General features: G+C 49.0%; 1 protein-coding gene across 2 annotated transcripts in view; it reads left to right on the top strand.

The window, feature by feature from the left end:
• Window positions 1–16,230, top strand: part of DNAI1 (dynein axonemal intermediate chain 1) — a 232,862-nt gene that overhangs the window by 132,670 nt on the left and 83,962 nt on the right. For both annotated transcript variants that reach the window (XM_084832793.1, XM_084832794.1), the window contains 2 exons: window positions 10,251–10,399; window positions 11,605–11,704. In XM_084832793.1, the coding sequence (XP_084688919.1) occupies window positions 10,251–10,399; window positions 11,605–11,704 (249 nt within the window). The remainder of the gene's footprint in view (window positions 1–10,250; window positions 10,400–11,604; window positions 11,705–16,230) is intronic.

Here is a 16,230-nt window from a genome sequence, read left to right as displayed (position 1 = left end):
GGAGCTCATTCCAGAGCCGGGGTGCCACAACAGAAAAAGCCCTCCTCCTAGTAGCCACCCGCCTCACTTCCTTTGGCAGGGGCTCACGGAGAAGGGCCGCTGATGATGATCTTAAGGTCCGGGCAGGCACATATGGGAGGAGGCGATCCTTCAGGTAACCTGGCCCCAAGCCGTTAAGGGCTTTAAATGTTAACACCAGCACTTTGAATCAGGCCCGGAAATGGACTGGCAGCCAGTGCAGCTGGAAAAGTACTGGCGTAATATGAGCTCGCAGGCCAGTCCCTGTTAACAATCTTGCTGCCCTATTTTGGACCAGCTGAAGTTTCTGGACCGTTTTCAAAGGCAGCCCCACGTATAACGCATTGCAGTAATCCAGATGAGAAGTTATCAGAGCATGAATAACTGTAGCTAGGCTATCTCTGTCCAGACAAGGGCGTAGTTGGTATACCAGCCTAAGCTGATAAAAAGTGCTCCGTGCCACTGAGTTCACCTGTGCCTCAAGTGACAGTTCTGGATCCAACAGCACCCCCAAACTATGAACCTGATCCTTTAGGGGGAGTGCAACCCCCTCCAGAACAGGTTGAATATCACCTAGCCGGGCAGACGAACCACCCACTAACAGTACCTCCGTCTTGTCTGGATTGAGTTTCAGTTTATTAGCCCTCATCCAGTCCATTACTGTGCCCAGGCACTGGTTCAGAACAGCCACTGCCTCACCTGGTTTTGATGAGAAAGAGAGGTAGAGCTGGGTGTCATCCGCATATTGATGGCACCTCAGCCCACACCTCCGGATAACCTCCCCCAGCGGTTTCATGTAGATGTTAAACAGCATGGGGGATAAAATAGAGCCCTGTGGAACCCCATGGCACAATTGCCATGGCACAGAGCAATAATCCCCCAGCACCACCTTCTGGCATCGGCCATCCATGTAGGAGCAGAACCACTGTAGTGCAGTGCCTCCAACTCCCAACCCAGACAACCTATCCAGAAGGATACCATGGTCGATGGTATCGAAAGCCGCTGAGAGGTCCAGGAGAATCAACAGGGTCGCACTCCCCCTGTCCCTCTCCCGGCAGAGGTCATCCCACAGGGCGACCAAGGCAGTTTCCGTTCCAAAACCAGGCCTGAAGCCCGATTGAAATGGATCGAGATAATCCGTTTCATTCAAGAGTGCCTGGAGCTGTCCTACAACCACCCGCTCAAGCACCTTGCCCAGGAAGGGGATGTTGGCCACTGGCCTATAATTGTTAACATCCTCTGGGTCCAGGTTAGGCTTTTTCAGGAGTGGTCTAATTACTGCCTCTTTTAAAGCGGCAGGCACCACTCCCTCTCTCAAGGAGGAATTTACAGCCTCCTGGACCCAGCCGGACAACCCCTCCTTGTTTGATTTAATAAGCCATGAAGGGCAAGGGTCAAGCACACAAGTGGTCGATCGGACTCAAAGAGTGCTTATCAATGGGACCTTCTCAAGCTGGGAGAGGTAACGAGTGGGGTACCACAGGGCTCAGTCCTGGGCCCAGTGCTCTTCAACATTTTTATTAATGACTTGGAGGAGGAGGTGCAGGGAATGCTGATCAAATTTGCAGATGACACAAAATTGGGAGGGATAGCTAATACTTTGGAAGACAGAAACAAAATTCAAAGTGATCTGGATAGACTGGAGTGCTGGGCAGAAAACAACAGAATGGCATTTAATAGGGACAAATGCCAAGTTCTGCACCTAGGAAAAAGAAACCAAATGCACAGTTACAAGATGGGGGATACGTGGCTCAACCACACTACGAGCAAGAAGGATCTTGGAATTGTTGTCAATCACAAGCTGAATATGAGCCAACAATGTGATGTGGCTGCAAAAAAGGCAAATGCTATTTTGGGCTGCATTAATAGAAGCATCGCTTCCAAATCCCGGGAAGTACTAGTTCCCCTCTACTCAGCACTGGTTAGGCCTCATCTGGAGTACTGTGTCCAGTTCTGGGCACCACACTTTAAGAAGGATGCAGACAAACTGGAGAGGGTTCAAAGGAGGGCAACAAAGATGATCAGGGGACTGGAAACAAAGCCCTATGAAGAGTGACTGAAAGAACTGGGCATGTTTAGCCTTGAGAAGAGAAGACTGAGGGGAGATATGATAGCACTCTTCAAGTACTTGAAAGGTTGTCACAGAGAAGAAGGCCAGGATCTCTTCTTGATCATCCCAGAGTGCAGGACACGGAATAATGGGCTCAAGTGACAGGAAGCCAGATTCCAGCTGATCATCAGGAAAAACTTCCTGAGTGTCAGAGCAATACGACAATGGAACCAATTACCTGGGGAGGTAATTCTCCTCCACACTGGAGGCCTTCAAGGCGAGGTTGGACAGCCATCTGTCAGGGATGCTCTGACTTGGATTCCTGCATTGAGCAGGGGGTTGGACTCGATGGCCTTGTAGGCCCCTTCCAACCCTACTATTCTATGATTCTATGATTCTATAAGCACCTTGTCCGCATCCTCAGGCCTCAGTAACTGAAACTCATCCAATAAAACTGGACCAGACGGTGCTCTGAACGCCTCTACCAATGGAACTGCATTAATGGTGGTGTCCAATTCATGACGAATCTGAGCGACTTTATCCTCAAAGTGCCGCGCAAACTTGTCACAGCGTGCTACCGAGGGTTCCACCGTCTCTCTCCCTGGCCCAGAATGTAACAGGCCACGAACCAATCGGAAAAGCTCCGCTGGACGACACTGAGAAGATGCAATGCTGGTGGAAAAGAACTGCCTCTTTGCCACCCTCACCGCCACAGAGTAGGCTCGATAGTGGGCTCTTACCTGTGTTCGGTCAGACTCAGCACAAGTTTTCCTCCACCTGCGTTCTAGCCGTCTCCCCTCTTGCTTCATTGCCCTCAGCTCAGGTGTATACCAAGGAGCTGGCCGGGCTCTGCTCAGAGGGAGAGGGCGCTTGGGTGCGATCGTGTCAACCGCCCGAGTCATCTCTGCATTCCACAGAGTGACCTGGGCTTCGACAGGAGCACCAGCCATACCAGCAGGAAAATCCCCCAGAGCCCTCTGGAATCCATCGGAATCCATTAATCTCCGGGGGCGGACCATTTTAATAGGTCCCCCACCCTTGCAGAGGGGAAAGGCCACCAGAAGTCTAAACCTCAGCAGGAAGTGATCTGACCATGACAAAGGGACAGATGTTAATTCCTCCAATTTCAGATCACCATCCACCTGCCCAGTCGAGAAAACCAGATCAAGTGTGTGTCCTTTTATATGCGTTGGGCCGATGACATGTTGGGACAGCCCCATGGTTGTCATGGCGGCCATGAAGTCCTGAGCCGCCCCGGATACAGCGGCCTCGGCATGGAAGTTGAGATCCCCCAGGACCATCATCCTGGGGGTCCTCAACACCAAGTCCGAGACCACCTCCGTCAGCTCAGGCAGGGAGTCTAATGGGCAGCGGGGTGGGCGGTACACCAACAGAATCCCTAATCTGTCCCGGGTACCCAACACAAGGTACAAACACTCAAGATCTGCACTCGAATGAGCAGGAAGCCTGGAGAGGGAGATTGAATTCCTATAGACCACGGCAACCCCCCCTCCCCGACCCTCAAGTCGGTGTTGGTGCTGCACCGAGTACCCAGGAGGGCACAGCTGGGAGAGAGTGACCCCTCCCAGTTCCCCCACCCAGGTCTCAGTAATACATGCCAGGTCAGCCCCCTCATCCACAATCAAATCATGGATGAGGGAGGTCTTATTTTGGGCCGACCTGTATTCAGCAGCAGCACCACCAGACCCGAGGGCAGACTGGTAAGGCTGCCAGGAACCATCAAGTTGGGGGAAGAACCAGAAGAGGGGACAGCTGTAAGGTGACTAGCCCCTCTTCTCCTCATGTATAGTAAAAGACAGAGGAAAGTAATGGTGGTTCAACTATTAAATAAGGATGGCAAAATGATAACAGATGACAAAGAAAAGGCAGAGGTGCTCAATTCCTACTTTGGCTCAGTCTTCCTCCAAAAGACGGTCTATGACCTCCCTGGCAAAGGCGAAGTACAGGCTGAAGGGGCAGGATTGCAGCTTGAGGTTGATAGGCATATGGTCAAGGAACACCTAATGACTTGGAATGAGTTCAAATCTCCAGGGCCAGATGAACTGCATCCTAGAGTAATATAGGAACTGGCAGAAGAACTCTCAGAACCACTGTCAATCATGGAGGACGGGTGAAGTGCCAGATGACTGGAGGAGGGCTAATGTTGTCCCTATCTTCAAAAAAGGCTAAAAAGGAGGAACCTGGGAACTACAGACCAGTCAGTCTGACATCAATCCCTGGGAAAATTCTGGAGCAGATAATAAAGCGATCAATCCGTAAGCACCTTGAAAACTATGCAGTGATTACTCGAAGCCAACATGGATTTGCCAAAAACAAATCCTGCCAGACGAATCTGATCTCATTTTTGGATCAGGTAACCTCCCTTGTGGACTGTGGGAATGCTGTAGACATCATATACCTTGACTTCAGCAAAGCTTTCGACAAAGTGCCCCATGATCTCCTGATGAGCAAACTCGCTCAAAGTGGGCTAGATGAAACAACGATCCAGTGGATCCACAGTTGGCCACAGAATCGGACTCAAAGAGTGCTTCTCAATGGGACCTTCTCAAACTGGGGAGAGGTAACGAGTGGGGTACCGCAGGGCTCAGTCCTGGGCCCAGTGCTCTTCAACATTTGTATTAATGACTTGGAGGAGGAGGTGCAGGGAATGCTGATAAAATTTGCAGATGACACAAAATTGGGCGGGATAGCTAATACCCTGGAAGACAGAAACAGAATTCAAAGTGATCTTGGTAGGCTGGAGCGCTGAGCAGAAAACAACAGAATGGAATTTAATGGGGATAAATGCCAAGTTCTGCACCGAGGAAAAAGAAACTAAATGCTCAGTTACAAGATGGGTGAAGCTTGGCGCAACAACACTACAAGCAAGAAGGTTCTTGGAACTGTTGTCGATCACAAGCTGAATAGGAGCCAACAATGTGATGTGGCTGCAAAAAAGGCAAATGCTCTTTTGGGCTGCATTAATAGAAGTATAGCTTCCAAATCCTGGGAAGTACTGAACATCCAGAAAAACGTCCTGATTGTCAGAGCAATATGACAATGGAACCGATTCCCTAGGGCGGTGGTGAGCTCTCCCACACTGGAGACATTCAAGATGAGGTTGGACAGCCACCTGTCAGGGATGCTTTGACTTCGATTCCTGAATTGAGCAGGGGGTTTGACTTGATGATCTTATAGGCCCCTTCCAACCCTACTATTCTATGATTCTCTGGTGTTTCTTACCTTGGTCTTCCCCTTCTCTCCCATTCCTGTCATTATATTGTTATGTGCCCCTGCTGAGGGTGCCCAGGAGGGAACTTTCCCTACTGGCAGATCCCCTTTTTTACAGGAGTTTTCCCCCAAGAGTTATGGTAGGCTGCTGCCAGTTGGGTGAAACCTCCAGACACATCCTAGTCTATCCAGCTATTTGCGGGGGGCGGGTACAGTCTTTCTGCTAAGGACCCCTCTCTTTAGCCCAGCCCTAGGAAAAATAATATGCTGAAGCCCCAACTTCCATTGACTCAAGAGACTCTTTCTCTCTCTTAATACAGATGTATACATACAAGTTCTGTTAAAGCTGGGACTGATGGGAGTTGAAGTCCAAGACATGTGGAGGGTGCCAGGATGAGGAATGCTGCTCTACGATGCTTATGGAGGACCTCCCGGGAGAGAAAGTGGGGACAGCTGAACTGTACAGAAACAAGGCTACCCCTAGAGAAGTGCTTTAGGGTTTGTCTTTGTGTGAATGCAGCTCTGCTCCATGTACCCAGTAAATGGAATATCTGGAAGCACTTCAGCAAATGAAATACTTGAAACAAAGGAAACCTGAAACTAGAATTGTAGAATCATAGAATAGTAGGGTTGGAAGGGGCCTATAAGACCATCGAGTCCAACCCCTGCTCAGTGCAGGAATCCAAGTCAGAGCATCCCTGACAGGTGGCTGTCCAACCTCATCTTGAATGCCTCCAGTGTGGGAGAGCCCACCACCTCCCTAAGGAATTGGTTCCATTGTCGTATTGCAGGATGTTTTTCCGGATGTTCAGCCGGAATCTGGCTTCCTGTCACTTGAGCCCATTATTCCATGTCCTGCATTCTCGGATGATCAAGAAGAGATCCTGGCCTTCCTCTCTGTGACAACCGTTCAACGACTTGAAGAGTGCTATCCTATCTCCCCCTCAGTCTTCTCTTCTCAAGGCTAAACATGCCCAGTTCTTTCAGTCTCTCTTCATAGGGCTTTGTTTCCAGTCCCCTGATCATCTTCGTTGCCCTCCTCTGAACTCTCTCCAGTTTGTCTGCATCCTCCTTAAACTGTGGCGCCCGAAACTGGACACAGTACTCCAGATGAGGCCTAACCAGTACTGAGTAGAGGGGAACTAGTACTTCCCGGGATTTGGAAGCTATGCTTCTATTAATGCAGCCCAAAATAGCATTTGCCTTTTTTGCAGCCACATCACATTGTTGGCTGATATTCAGCTTGTGATCTATACAACAGTTCCAAGATCCTTCTCACTTGTCGTGTTGTTGAGCCACGTATCCCCCATCTTGTAACTGTGCATTTGGTTTCTTTTTCCTCAGTGCAGAACTTGGCATTTATCCCGATTAACTTTCATTCTGTTGTTTTCTGCCCAGCGCTCCAGCCTATCAAGATTACTTTGAATTTTGTTTCTGTCTTCCAGGGTATTAGCTATCCCTCCCAATTTTGTGTCATCTGCAAATGTCATCAGCATTCCCTGCACCTCCTCATCCAAGTCAAAAATGATATTTTATCATGCAAATATTTTAAGACTTTGCAAGAATGAAGAGTCATGACCAAAGTCATTCTATCTGTGTAGCTTATTTGCTAAACTGTTATTAAAAGAGAACACTGTTGCCTTTTAAAGCCTTTCTAGCAATCAGCCTGATAATGTGTTAATTTTTAGCTGCAGAACAATTACAGCAAATTTCAAAAAGTGGCTCAGTTAATAGCATTTTGGAAGCCAAGAAGTCATTATCTTAATTACACCCAGGCCTATCTGCTGCCCTTCTCTGCAGATAAATAGTTTCTGCATTAATGCGGACGTGCAGCTCTAAACAGCCGCCACGCACCCTGCACATCCTGATTATGGATCTGAGCCTTGGAAAGAAGCGACTCACGATGGGAGCTGGGAGTTGGTATTTAAAGAAAAAACAAAAAGCAGCAGCATTGGGAACAGAAAGAAGCCTCACTGAAACAGTGCTCTGCAAATGGACCACTCTGCAGGCAGAGCAAGTGCAAGACGGTGGACAAATTCTGGAGTTCTTGGTTCAGGTTCTGACTCAGCTCTGGTCTAGTCTAACAGGCTTTGAGCAAGTCAGTGTGTGTCAGCCTCAGTTCCCCAGCTGTAAAATGGGGAGAATAATGAGCTACCACACAAGCACGTTGTGAGACTGAATGAGGACTGACTCACCCAACTATAATGGTATTTTACAAGTGGGGTTTTCACTTCTTGCCACAGACACGTTGTTGCTCTTTAAATCTGCCCTGGAAACAAGAGGAAAGGCAGCCACAGCAACCCCATGCCTGTTCCCGCCATTCCCTGACCTGTGCTTAAAAAGAAATTTAAAGGAAAAATGCCAGGCTATCCGTAATTAAAGCCCTTCCTCTCCCTGCCCCCCTTCTCATGGGAACAAACACTGACAATAAGAGAAACTATTCAAGGGGCAATTAATTTATCAAAAATTTCCCCAGAATAGGCAGGAATGTAAGCAGGGAATGTTTAATTAATAGTGAACAGGAAATTTGCTACACGGGATTTAATTGCAAGTAAAAGTTACAGAAGGATCTTAGTGCCTCTCACCTGGCCATGGAATGCAGCAGAGGCCGGGTGCAAGAGCAACGGCTGGGTTGGGGCCCACCTGTCTGGCTGCCCTGCCCTGCCCAGGCTGCCACTTTCATTGGCCAGATGAGAAATACTATAAGGCCCTGGGACTGCTCCAGTGGCTGCAGGTAAAGATCACTCCCCATTCTGACTTCTCCCCTCCTGCCAGGTAAGCCAACCCCAGCAGTGATGCTCTGTGTCCCTTCTCCCCAAGCTGTTCCTCCCTGGACCCTCGCTCTGCTTTCTCCACATCCCTTCTGTCCTCGCACTCTCTCCCTGTTTTCTTCACAAAGCAAAAGTGGGGGTGGAAGGACCCTTGCAGGGGAGAATCAATGGGTGGTGGTTAACCCTTTCCCACCTGCCCACCCCCCAATTCTTCCCTCGCCATGCACCCTCTGCCTCTGCATTCACATTGCCTCAGCAAGCACAGTTTTGGAAACAGGTGCAGTCCCACCCGTAACAAGACAGCTGCTGTTGTCATTTTGGTTTGGTCATTCTCCACTGGTTTCCTGAGGCTGACCCTGTAGGTGTCTTGGCATGTTGTGCTCGGGCCCAGATAACCCCTCGTGTCAGGGAAGCAGCAATGGCCTCTAAATGTTAATATTTCCTGGACTGATCAAGGCTTCCCTGAAAGGGAGCCCTCCAGCCCTAAAGAACTCTTCTGTGCCAGAAAGAAACGCTCAGTGAAATCAAACATCTTCCTTCTCCTGTTAAATTGACCATGGCCTGTGTGTGTCTCTTCACTGCCAGAAAAGAGGCAGCATGGGGGAACGATACCAGTTCTTGTTTTAAGGAATCCTTAGCCATGACGAAGTGTTGTTGCTTCATGGATGCGCTTCCAACAATATAATTACCTGTAGGGTCAACCGCTCAGTCTCTCAAAAGGATTCTATACCTACACATTTATAAAATTTCAGTGACATTGGAATGGTCCACATGCCCAGTGAGGCTGATCTGTCATCTGAACTGCAGCAATTTAGCAGGGAAAAGTGGTTTATTTCGAAGTCCCTAGAATATCTGTCAGCATTTAATAACTTTGCTTTCTGGCAGAGTTGCCCTACTGGAGGCAGGCCCTCTTCAAAGGATCCAGGAAAGAGGTTCAGTTGGTGCCTGTGGTTGTGTAGTGTTTAGAATGTTGGGATTGAACATGAGATCCTGGTTCAACTCCCATGTCAGCTTGATAGCTGTGGACAAATCACTTTGTCTCAGCTTCAGTTCTCTCATCTGTAAAATGAGTTTAATGTTGATGTTACAGAGTTTTGATGAGGAGGAAGGAGCTTTAGAGGTGACATGGCCCATGATATAAACTAATAATAATAATACTCCTGGCTGAAATATAGGGCTCCTTCACATGGAGCTTTTATCCTGCTGTTGAGATTGCTTGCTCATGGAATGTTGCGGGTCCTTTTCATGATGCCGTTAACCTCCAGGGTATATCCAAAGGTATTGCCTGGTTTTTCCATCTCAAATAGACCTGGAACAAATGAACCATTTTTAAAACTCAAAATGTAACACAATTAAAACAGCCACTAGATGGTGCTGTTTCACTGAGGTCTATGGAACATTGAAAATAAAAAGCTTCCCCTTTCAGCAATCACGTGGTCACTGTCTGGGAGCCCGCGATATACACGGAAAGGCTCCAGAATGGGAGGACTGCAGGGGTTTTCTTTAGTGTAAAGGCAGCCATAGTCATGCTGGAATGTGTGTGTGTGCTTAGCAAATATGTCAAATTTAACATGGCTGTAAGTGATAAATACTGGTGAGTTTGGCTGTCTTTATCCTAAAATCAAATCTGGAAGAGTGGCCTTGTTAGTCTGTGGTAGGGACTGGCCTATAAGTAATGGGGCCCCTGCCATCCTATGCCACTGACTGCCATGCTTCTGATTCCTGTACAGCATCTAGCACACTGTTTATTCCAGACGTCTGTTAAATAGCAGCAGAAGTTGCTGTCACCTGCATTCTAAGGCTAGGCCTTTGGGCATTCTGGAACCCCAGATAATTTCTGTACCTATCAGTTTGCTACAGCATCTCTCAAGGAACAGAAATTCTGCATGTGGCTGAAAATGAACACTTAAAAAAACAGCCCTGCTCTAAAAATACTTCCATTAAGCCTAATTCCCCTGACTGGATTCAGAATTACAGTACAGAGTATATGGAAATTACAGTGATGAGCAGGGTTCCATACCGTGTGCCAACGAGGGATAAAGCAGGTATCATGTGTTAAGTGAAAACTCATACACAGGAGAAAATGCAGAGAGCAAGGCAGCAAGCTGCTAATGTGGAGGTGTGGGGTGGGGAGCAGGCACGGGGCTCTTGGTGGAAACCAACTCCCGGTCTTTTTGCAGTGTTCAAAGTCCTACTCCAGCCAGTTCCTGGACATCTTTCATGCTCACCACATGGCCGTCGATGCCGTGAGCTGGAACCCCTTCCACAGCAAGGTCTTCATTTCCTGCAGCTCTGACTGGACCGTGAAGATCTGGGACCACACCATCAAGTACGTCCAGTGGCAGCCTGTGCAGTGCCACCCTGTCCACCCCCGCTCTGCATGGCAGAGGGCGGCTGTGGCTCGTGCCCTCCTGGGCGTGAGCCGAGGCCAGATTGAAGTTCTCTGCGGCGATGGGCAGCCACAGGTTTCCTTCATGAGCCCCTTGAGGCAGCTGCTCCGCGAGAAGCCACCCAAGCAGAGGCTTAGAGGGGCAGCAGTTGTAGGGATGCCAGAGAAGCAGCCCCTGATCTCAGAGGTGCCCTCATGGCCCCTCCTAGGGGGTGCCAGCTAAGGCAAACACTGGGATGGTGCCCCATGGAGGAGCATGGTCTTGGAGCCTGCCTCTTGGGTTGCGAGGTGGAGCTGCTTGGGGAGCAAAACATCTCAGGCTGGCTCTGACGGAAGGAGCTCTGCCTTGTCCCACTTTGGGGTGCCACTCCTCCCCCCTGCCCTCCTGACCTGGAGTGGGTCACAGGTGGAGCTGATTTCACTCCCCCCCTGCCCTGGTGGGCCCTAGAAGCAAAAGGAAATAGGACAAAGCTGGGGGCCAGCTGGTTCAACTGTTCTGTCTCCCAGGAAATGGCCGGGGGCCCTGCTGAGTGGGATCTGCCTGTTTTTGTTTGTTAGCAGTGGTGTAGCGGAGGCAGGGCTCAGAGGGATGCCGCACCTGCACTCTTCTATTAGCGGGGACACTGATGTCACCTGCCGCCCCCCCAGACTGCCCTGCTCCCTCTGAGCTGAGCTGCAGTCCTCACAGGAGCTGGAGGGAAATGAATTTTCCCAGCAACGGCATGTTGTAAAGCAAAGGATTTTGGGGTGGCTTGGTCTCGAATGGGAGACCTATTCGCTTTACAAAAGACCTGCTCCTGGTGGAGATGAAAACTGCTGGAACTGGTCTGTTGATAGGGATCAATACAGTTGCCTGCATTTTGGACTCTCCTTGAGGGCGCAGCTATGGGGACTGTCAACATAAGTGCCTGCACCTCAAAGTTTACCATTACACCACTGTTTGTTGTTTCTGCTTTCTAGAAGCTTTTCCCTTAAACCTGCTGCCTAGCCCAAATTCCCTCTGCTGCAATTTGCATGCCTGCCTTGACATGTCTGGACCTGCTCTTCACTTGCTTCTGCCATTAACAGATTCTGCAGGACTTACCCTCCCAGTCCTCTGAAAATGTCATGGCAGTCTCCTGACATCCAGGGTCTTTTGTTTGCAGGACTCCCATGTTCATTTATGACCTGAATTCTGCTGTTGGCGATGTTGCCTGGGCTCCTTATTCTTCCACCGTCTTCGCAGCTGTTACCACTGATGGAAAGGTAAGATGGTGGAAATGGCTCTTGACAATCCCCTGGTTGAAACAGATGAAGGAGAGGTTTATGGGATAATAGCAACAAGGGAGACGAGATCGGTCCAAGAGTACACTGAGATGGCATCGATTTCATGGATATAGCATGTTCTTTCAGTGTTTCTGATCCCACAGTCCAGGTACAAGGGATATTTCAGCCCATGGAGGAGCCTTGCATCACGGCATTTCATTTCTTTAGAGTCAGGCAAAGACGTGCTCATTTTCCCAGGCATTTGGACGTTGTGGCCCTATTGTTGCGGGCTGCTTTTGTGGTGTTCATGTTCAGCTGTGAACAGGGAGAGAGTTTGTGTATGAGCAAACTTTTTGTACTGTATTGTTTTAGATTGCGTATTTATGGTTGTATTTGTATTATTGTGCTGATTATGGTTTATATTGATTATATTTTTCCTGTTATATTAATTAAGAGAGACTATTCTGTACACAGGGCACCTGTGTCAGATGCCAGTCCAAATCTTCTTCAAAATCTCCAAGGAAAAGGATTCCACCACTTCCCTGAATAGTGTTTAACCATTTTTGTAGTTAGGAAGAGTTATAGCCCCTAGATAGCCATGAATGAGTGGGAGAGAATCAGAGTGCTGGCTCCTGGCTGTCCAGCCACTTCTGCTGAGCTAAACAACTCAGGGATGCTCTGAGCTGTTCTATATGAGGCTGCTGGTTGCTGTATGTACTTCTTGTTTCATCGCAGAATTGAGGTCTGAGCTCTACGCAAAGAGCTTTTCTTCTCCAGCTTTTCTGCTACATATCCTTTAGGTGGAGCTGTGCGATAGTGGAGTAGCAGAAATACACAAGTAGAAACAACACTTTCAGAAATAATACCCCATTTTCCCCATTCTAAAAAAACCCAGGAAGTGCTTCGAAAAAACAGAAGCGAAACTGGAGGATCAGAATATCATCTAAAGAACCCATAAACAACCATGAGTAGAAAATCACAAGCACACAGTAAATGCCTTGGGTAGAAAAGCTCTCTGTTCCTGGGTTGTTCCTAACATCCAAATCCGGAATTGTAGGTTGTTGGGGGAGGAACAACCCAGACCCATTACTCATGTTGTCTTCTTGGTTTACAAATCTCGGTTGTTCCTCCTCCCAGCAACCTACAGTTCTGAGTTTGGAACTTCCCTGGGTTGTTTAGCACAGCGGGAGCAGTCAGGTGGCTCCGTTGCTCCTACTTCATTGTCAGCAACCCACAGCTTAACAAACCGGGGGTGCTTGTGCCGCATGAACAGGGTCCATGCCACACTCTCTTGACGTACTTCAGCCTTCCCTGACCTGCTTCCCTCCAGATGTGTTGGACTCCCCCAACAACCAACAACCCAGGGACAGAGATCATTTGCTACTGGCATGGCCAGTAGCAAATGTGAGCGCAGAGGCACCAGGGTGGGCAGGCAGCAGGAATAGTGGCAACCGAGGGTAGAAGCAGGTGCTGGTGCAATTGGACAGAGAATCAGAGCAAAGGCGGGGCCTGGTGTTTACTCAGTAGAGCATCAAAGTATGTAAGTCCTGCCCTTGTGCATGAAGCAGAAGACTGTGTATAAATAAGAACGGGGTGGTGAAGGATTTAAAGGGTCCTGCATCTTGAAACCTCCACCCTCCACTCCCTTGTGCAACCTTCGCTTTCCCATCCTCAGCCAAGGGGCAATACGAAGAAGCCTTCACCCCTCTTCCACTTGGAATAAAGGATTTGTTTCGCACCTGCATGCAGAGGCAATGTCCGGGCCCAGCTTCAGTACTGCAGTGGGCCTTGTAGGTTATAGCCAGGATTTGACTGGAAGTAGCCTGGAAGGGCTTGGGCCTATTCAGCCTCTGGAATGTCAGAGTCTGTGTGAGCTTCTCTCTGTCAGTGTTCTCAGAGCAGAGCCGGGGGAGTCACCCAACTCCCTGTCCGCCTGCTGGTCTGGCCTTGGCAGGCAGGGAGGCTGGGACCTGTCCGTGGGAACCTGACAGAGGTGGGCTGGGGTTTGCAGAAGGGTCGCCCAGGTTGAAGCATCACTGCTGGAGGGCTGAGCAGTGCCGCCCTGTTTAGACAGGGGCCTTGTTGAAAGGCTAAAGGCTCTTGTCTGTCAAGGGATCTGGAGGGGGTGTCCTACAGTCACGCCTTCCTTTTTAAGCTGATGCAGAGGCAAAGAGCCTTTGCTAGGAACATCTCGTCTTCATTGCCCAAAGCCTTCTCAGTTTGGGTCCACCATTGTCTGGGCTTTTGGAGGCACTCTGCACATGGACTGGAACTTTGGATTGTTAAGGACTTGCCAGGAAAAGTACTGTGAGGCTTTTCATAGACTTGAACTCTTGTTGCTGTGGATTATGTGTCTCTGTTTGTAGTCAGCGCAGTGTACGGCAGGCTGGGTTTGATCTATGACTTTTGGACTTCCCTCTGCCAGAACTCATGCAGCGTGGAGTTGCCAATGCGAAAGTGGTGGCCTGGAACTCCTTGCGTGTGTGGGTATGCCCTTCCCTTGATCTTGATGGGCCTTGGCCATGTAGCCTGGAGTTATCCACAAAGGATTCAAAGTTGGACTCTCTATGGGTGTGGGTTGCTAGACCTTTCAAGAAGTTATCCCCTGATTGCCTGATGGGTTCATTCCAGGAATCATTCCTTTTCCATGTCTGGGGTTGGAGTCCTGTGAAAGGATTGTCTGGGTTAGGTACCCAGGAATCCAGAGTCCCTTCCCTTGTGTTCACAACCGTGGAGATGGCAACGGAGAAACCATGTTGAGGAGCTCAGTCACGGTAGTAGTATTTAGCTTTGGACTGTTCTGGAATTACATAGAGCCTATAGCTTCCGACAATCAGCTATATGATTTCTGAAGAGTGTAACCATTAACTTTTTTCAGTGGGATTCCCTGCAGTAAAGAAATCTCACTGATTTGGGTGTCCAGTGTCAGGTTGCCTGAGCATGTGTGCTGGGGGGATCGGGGAACCTGACAGGCATAGTAGGGGAGGGTTGGCTTCTCCTTCCATTTCTTTCTCTCTCTCTGGAGATTTGATTGCTCTATATTTAAAAAGGATTGTTAGCCTTAAAAAATTATTTGGGGGACATAAACCCCGTATGCTCTGGGGCAACGGAAAGCTTTCTCTTTTGTAGAGGATCAACTATTTGGGAGAGCTCAGGGGACAAAGTAGCTGTTAGATGATGCCTAAACAAGCGCCTCAAAATAATTTTTAATGGGAGACTTTTCTATCCCACATCAGGGGAGGGAAGAATTGTTCCTAACCCTTTGGTCCCAGAGATCTCCCACTTTAATAGCACAGCTCAATTACTGTGGATAATTCAATACCGCCACCTAATGAAGTACTGGCTGCATTAATTCCAGAAAGAAATCTACTTTAATAGGATACATAAAACTACAGAAGGCACAGCTGGGGAAAGTAGGGCTTTTATATTCAGGAGCATTAGCCACATTTGCCATAATTGGTCATCGTGCTTTTGCCCAGCAAAAGAAGAGAAACTCTGAGAAACACAGATCACATCAACAGTTGGCTTTTCACAGTGGCACCACCAGTTACTTTTTTTCCCAGAGTAACAGCCCAGGACTGATAGATTACAGACAATTTGTCATCAACTGGTATTTATACAAAGCAGACAGACATTGGCTCTCTTCACCCCTGGCATTTTATCCCACTACAAACCAGCCCTTTTGATTCCAGATCTTTTCTGGGATTTACACTGGCCCTGTATACAGACATCTCTCAGGCATCCCTCCGCTCTATACCTTTTCATGGCTGGGCTGAGCTGCACGGAACGATCAGGACAGACGGGGGCTGCTGACCCCATGCCCCCTCCCCCTGCGATCATGGGTTCCTGTAACATGATTGATGGCTCCGCCTGTCCCTCCACAGCAGGAGGGAAGTCGGAAGCCCTTCTAGTGGCCTGGACAGGGGATTACGGGAGCTGGTCCCCTCCTTCTTCCAAGGGAGGGAGAGTCTTCTCGGTGGCTTACTGAGGTTGCTGGCGCTGCTAGTCCATCTCTGCTAAGTGTGTCAGGATGGGGTGGAATTAAATGCAGTATATTGCTTGCACTACTGAGTCAGAAGGGTATACCGATTTCTGGTTCCCAACTACAGAAGTAAGAAATGCACAAGCGGACTTGTATACAGTCAAAGCAGCAAGCCAGCCCCAGCAGCCCCCCCTCTGGCGACCGCTTCACGGGGGACACCTTCTTCATTAGACCCAGCTTGCTCCCCCCTGCCCGCACTGCTGTTGCTCTTCCCCCTTATTCTGGCTTCCCAACGACCCTGCAAGGTGAGCTAAGAGAAGGGATAGTGGCTGGCTAGGTGGGAGGGAGGGAGTACTATGGAAAACCACCTCAGCATTACCGCCTTATCTAAAACAACTCCACACCCCAAAAGGAAACCGTTAAAAATGACCATTCCAAGCTCTGCATGATGAATTTATTCCAGGGAGGAGAAAAGGCACTTTTAATACCCATGGAAATTCTAACTGTCAAGCCTTTCTCCTGCGTGGCTGAGAAGGGAGACTCC

This window comes from Heloderma suspectum, chromosome 2 (genome assembly GCF_057233095.1).
Source record: "Heloderma suspectum isolate Gila_16-S chromosome 2, 16-S_ref, whole genome shotgun sequence".
Taxonomy (NCBI): Eukaryota; Metazoa; Chordata; class Lepidosauria; order Squamata; family Helodermatidae; genus Heloderma; species Heloderma suspectum.
Note: the sequence above shows the minus strand (reverse complement) of the source record. Positions and strands in the feature narration are given on the sequence as shown.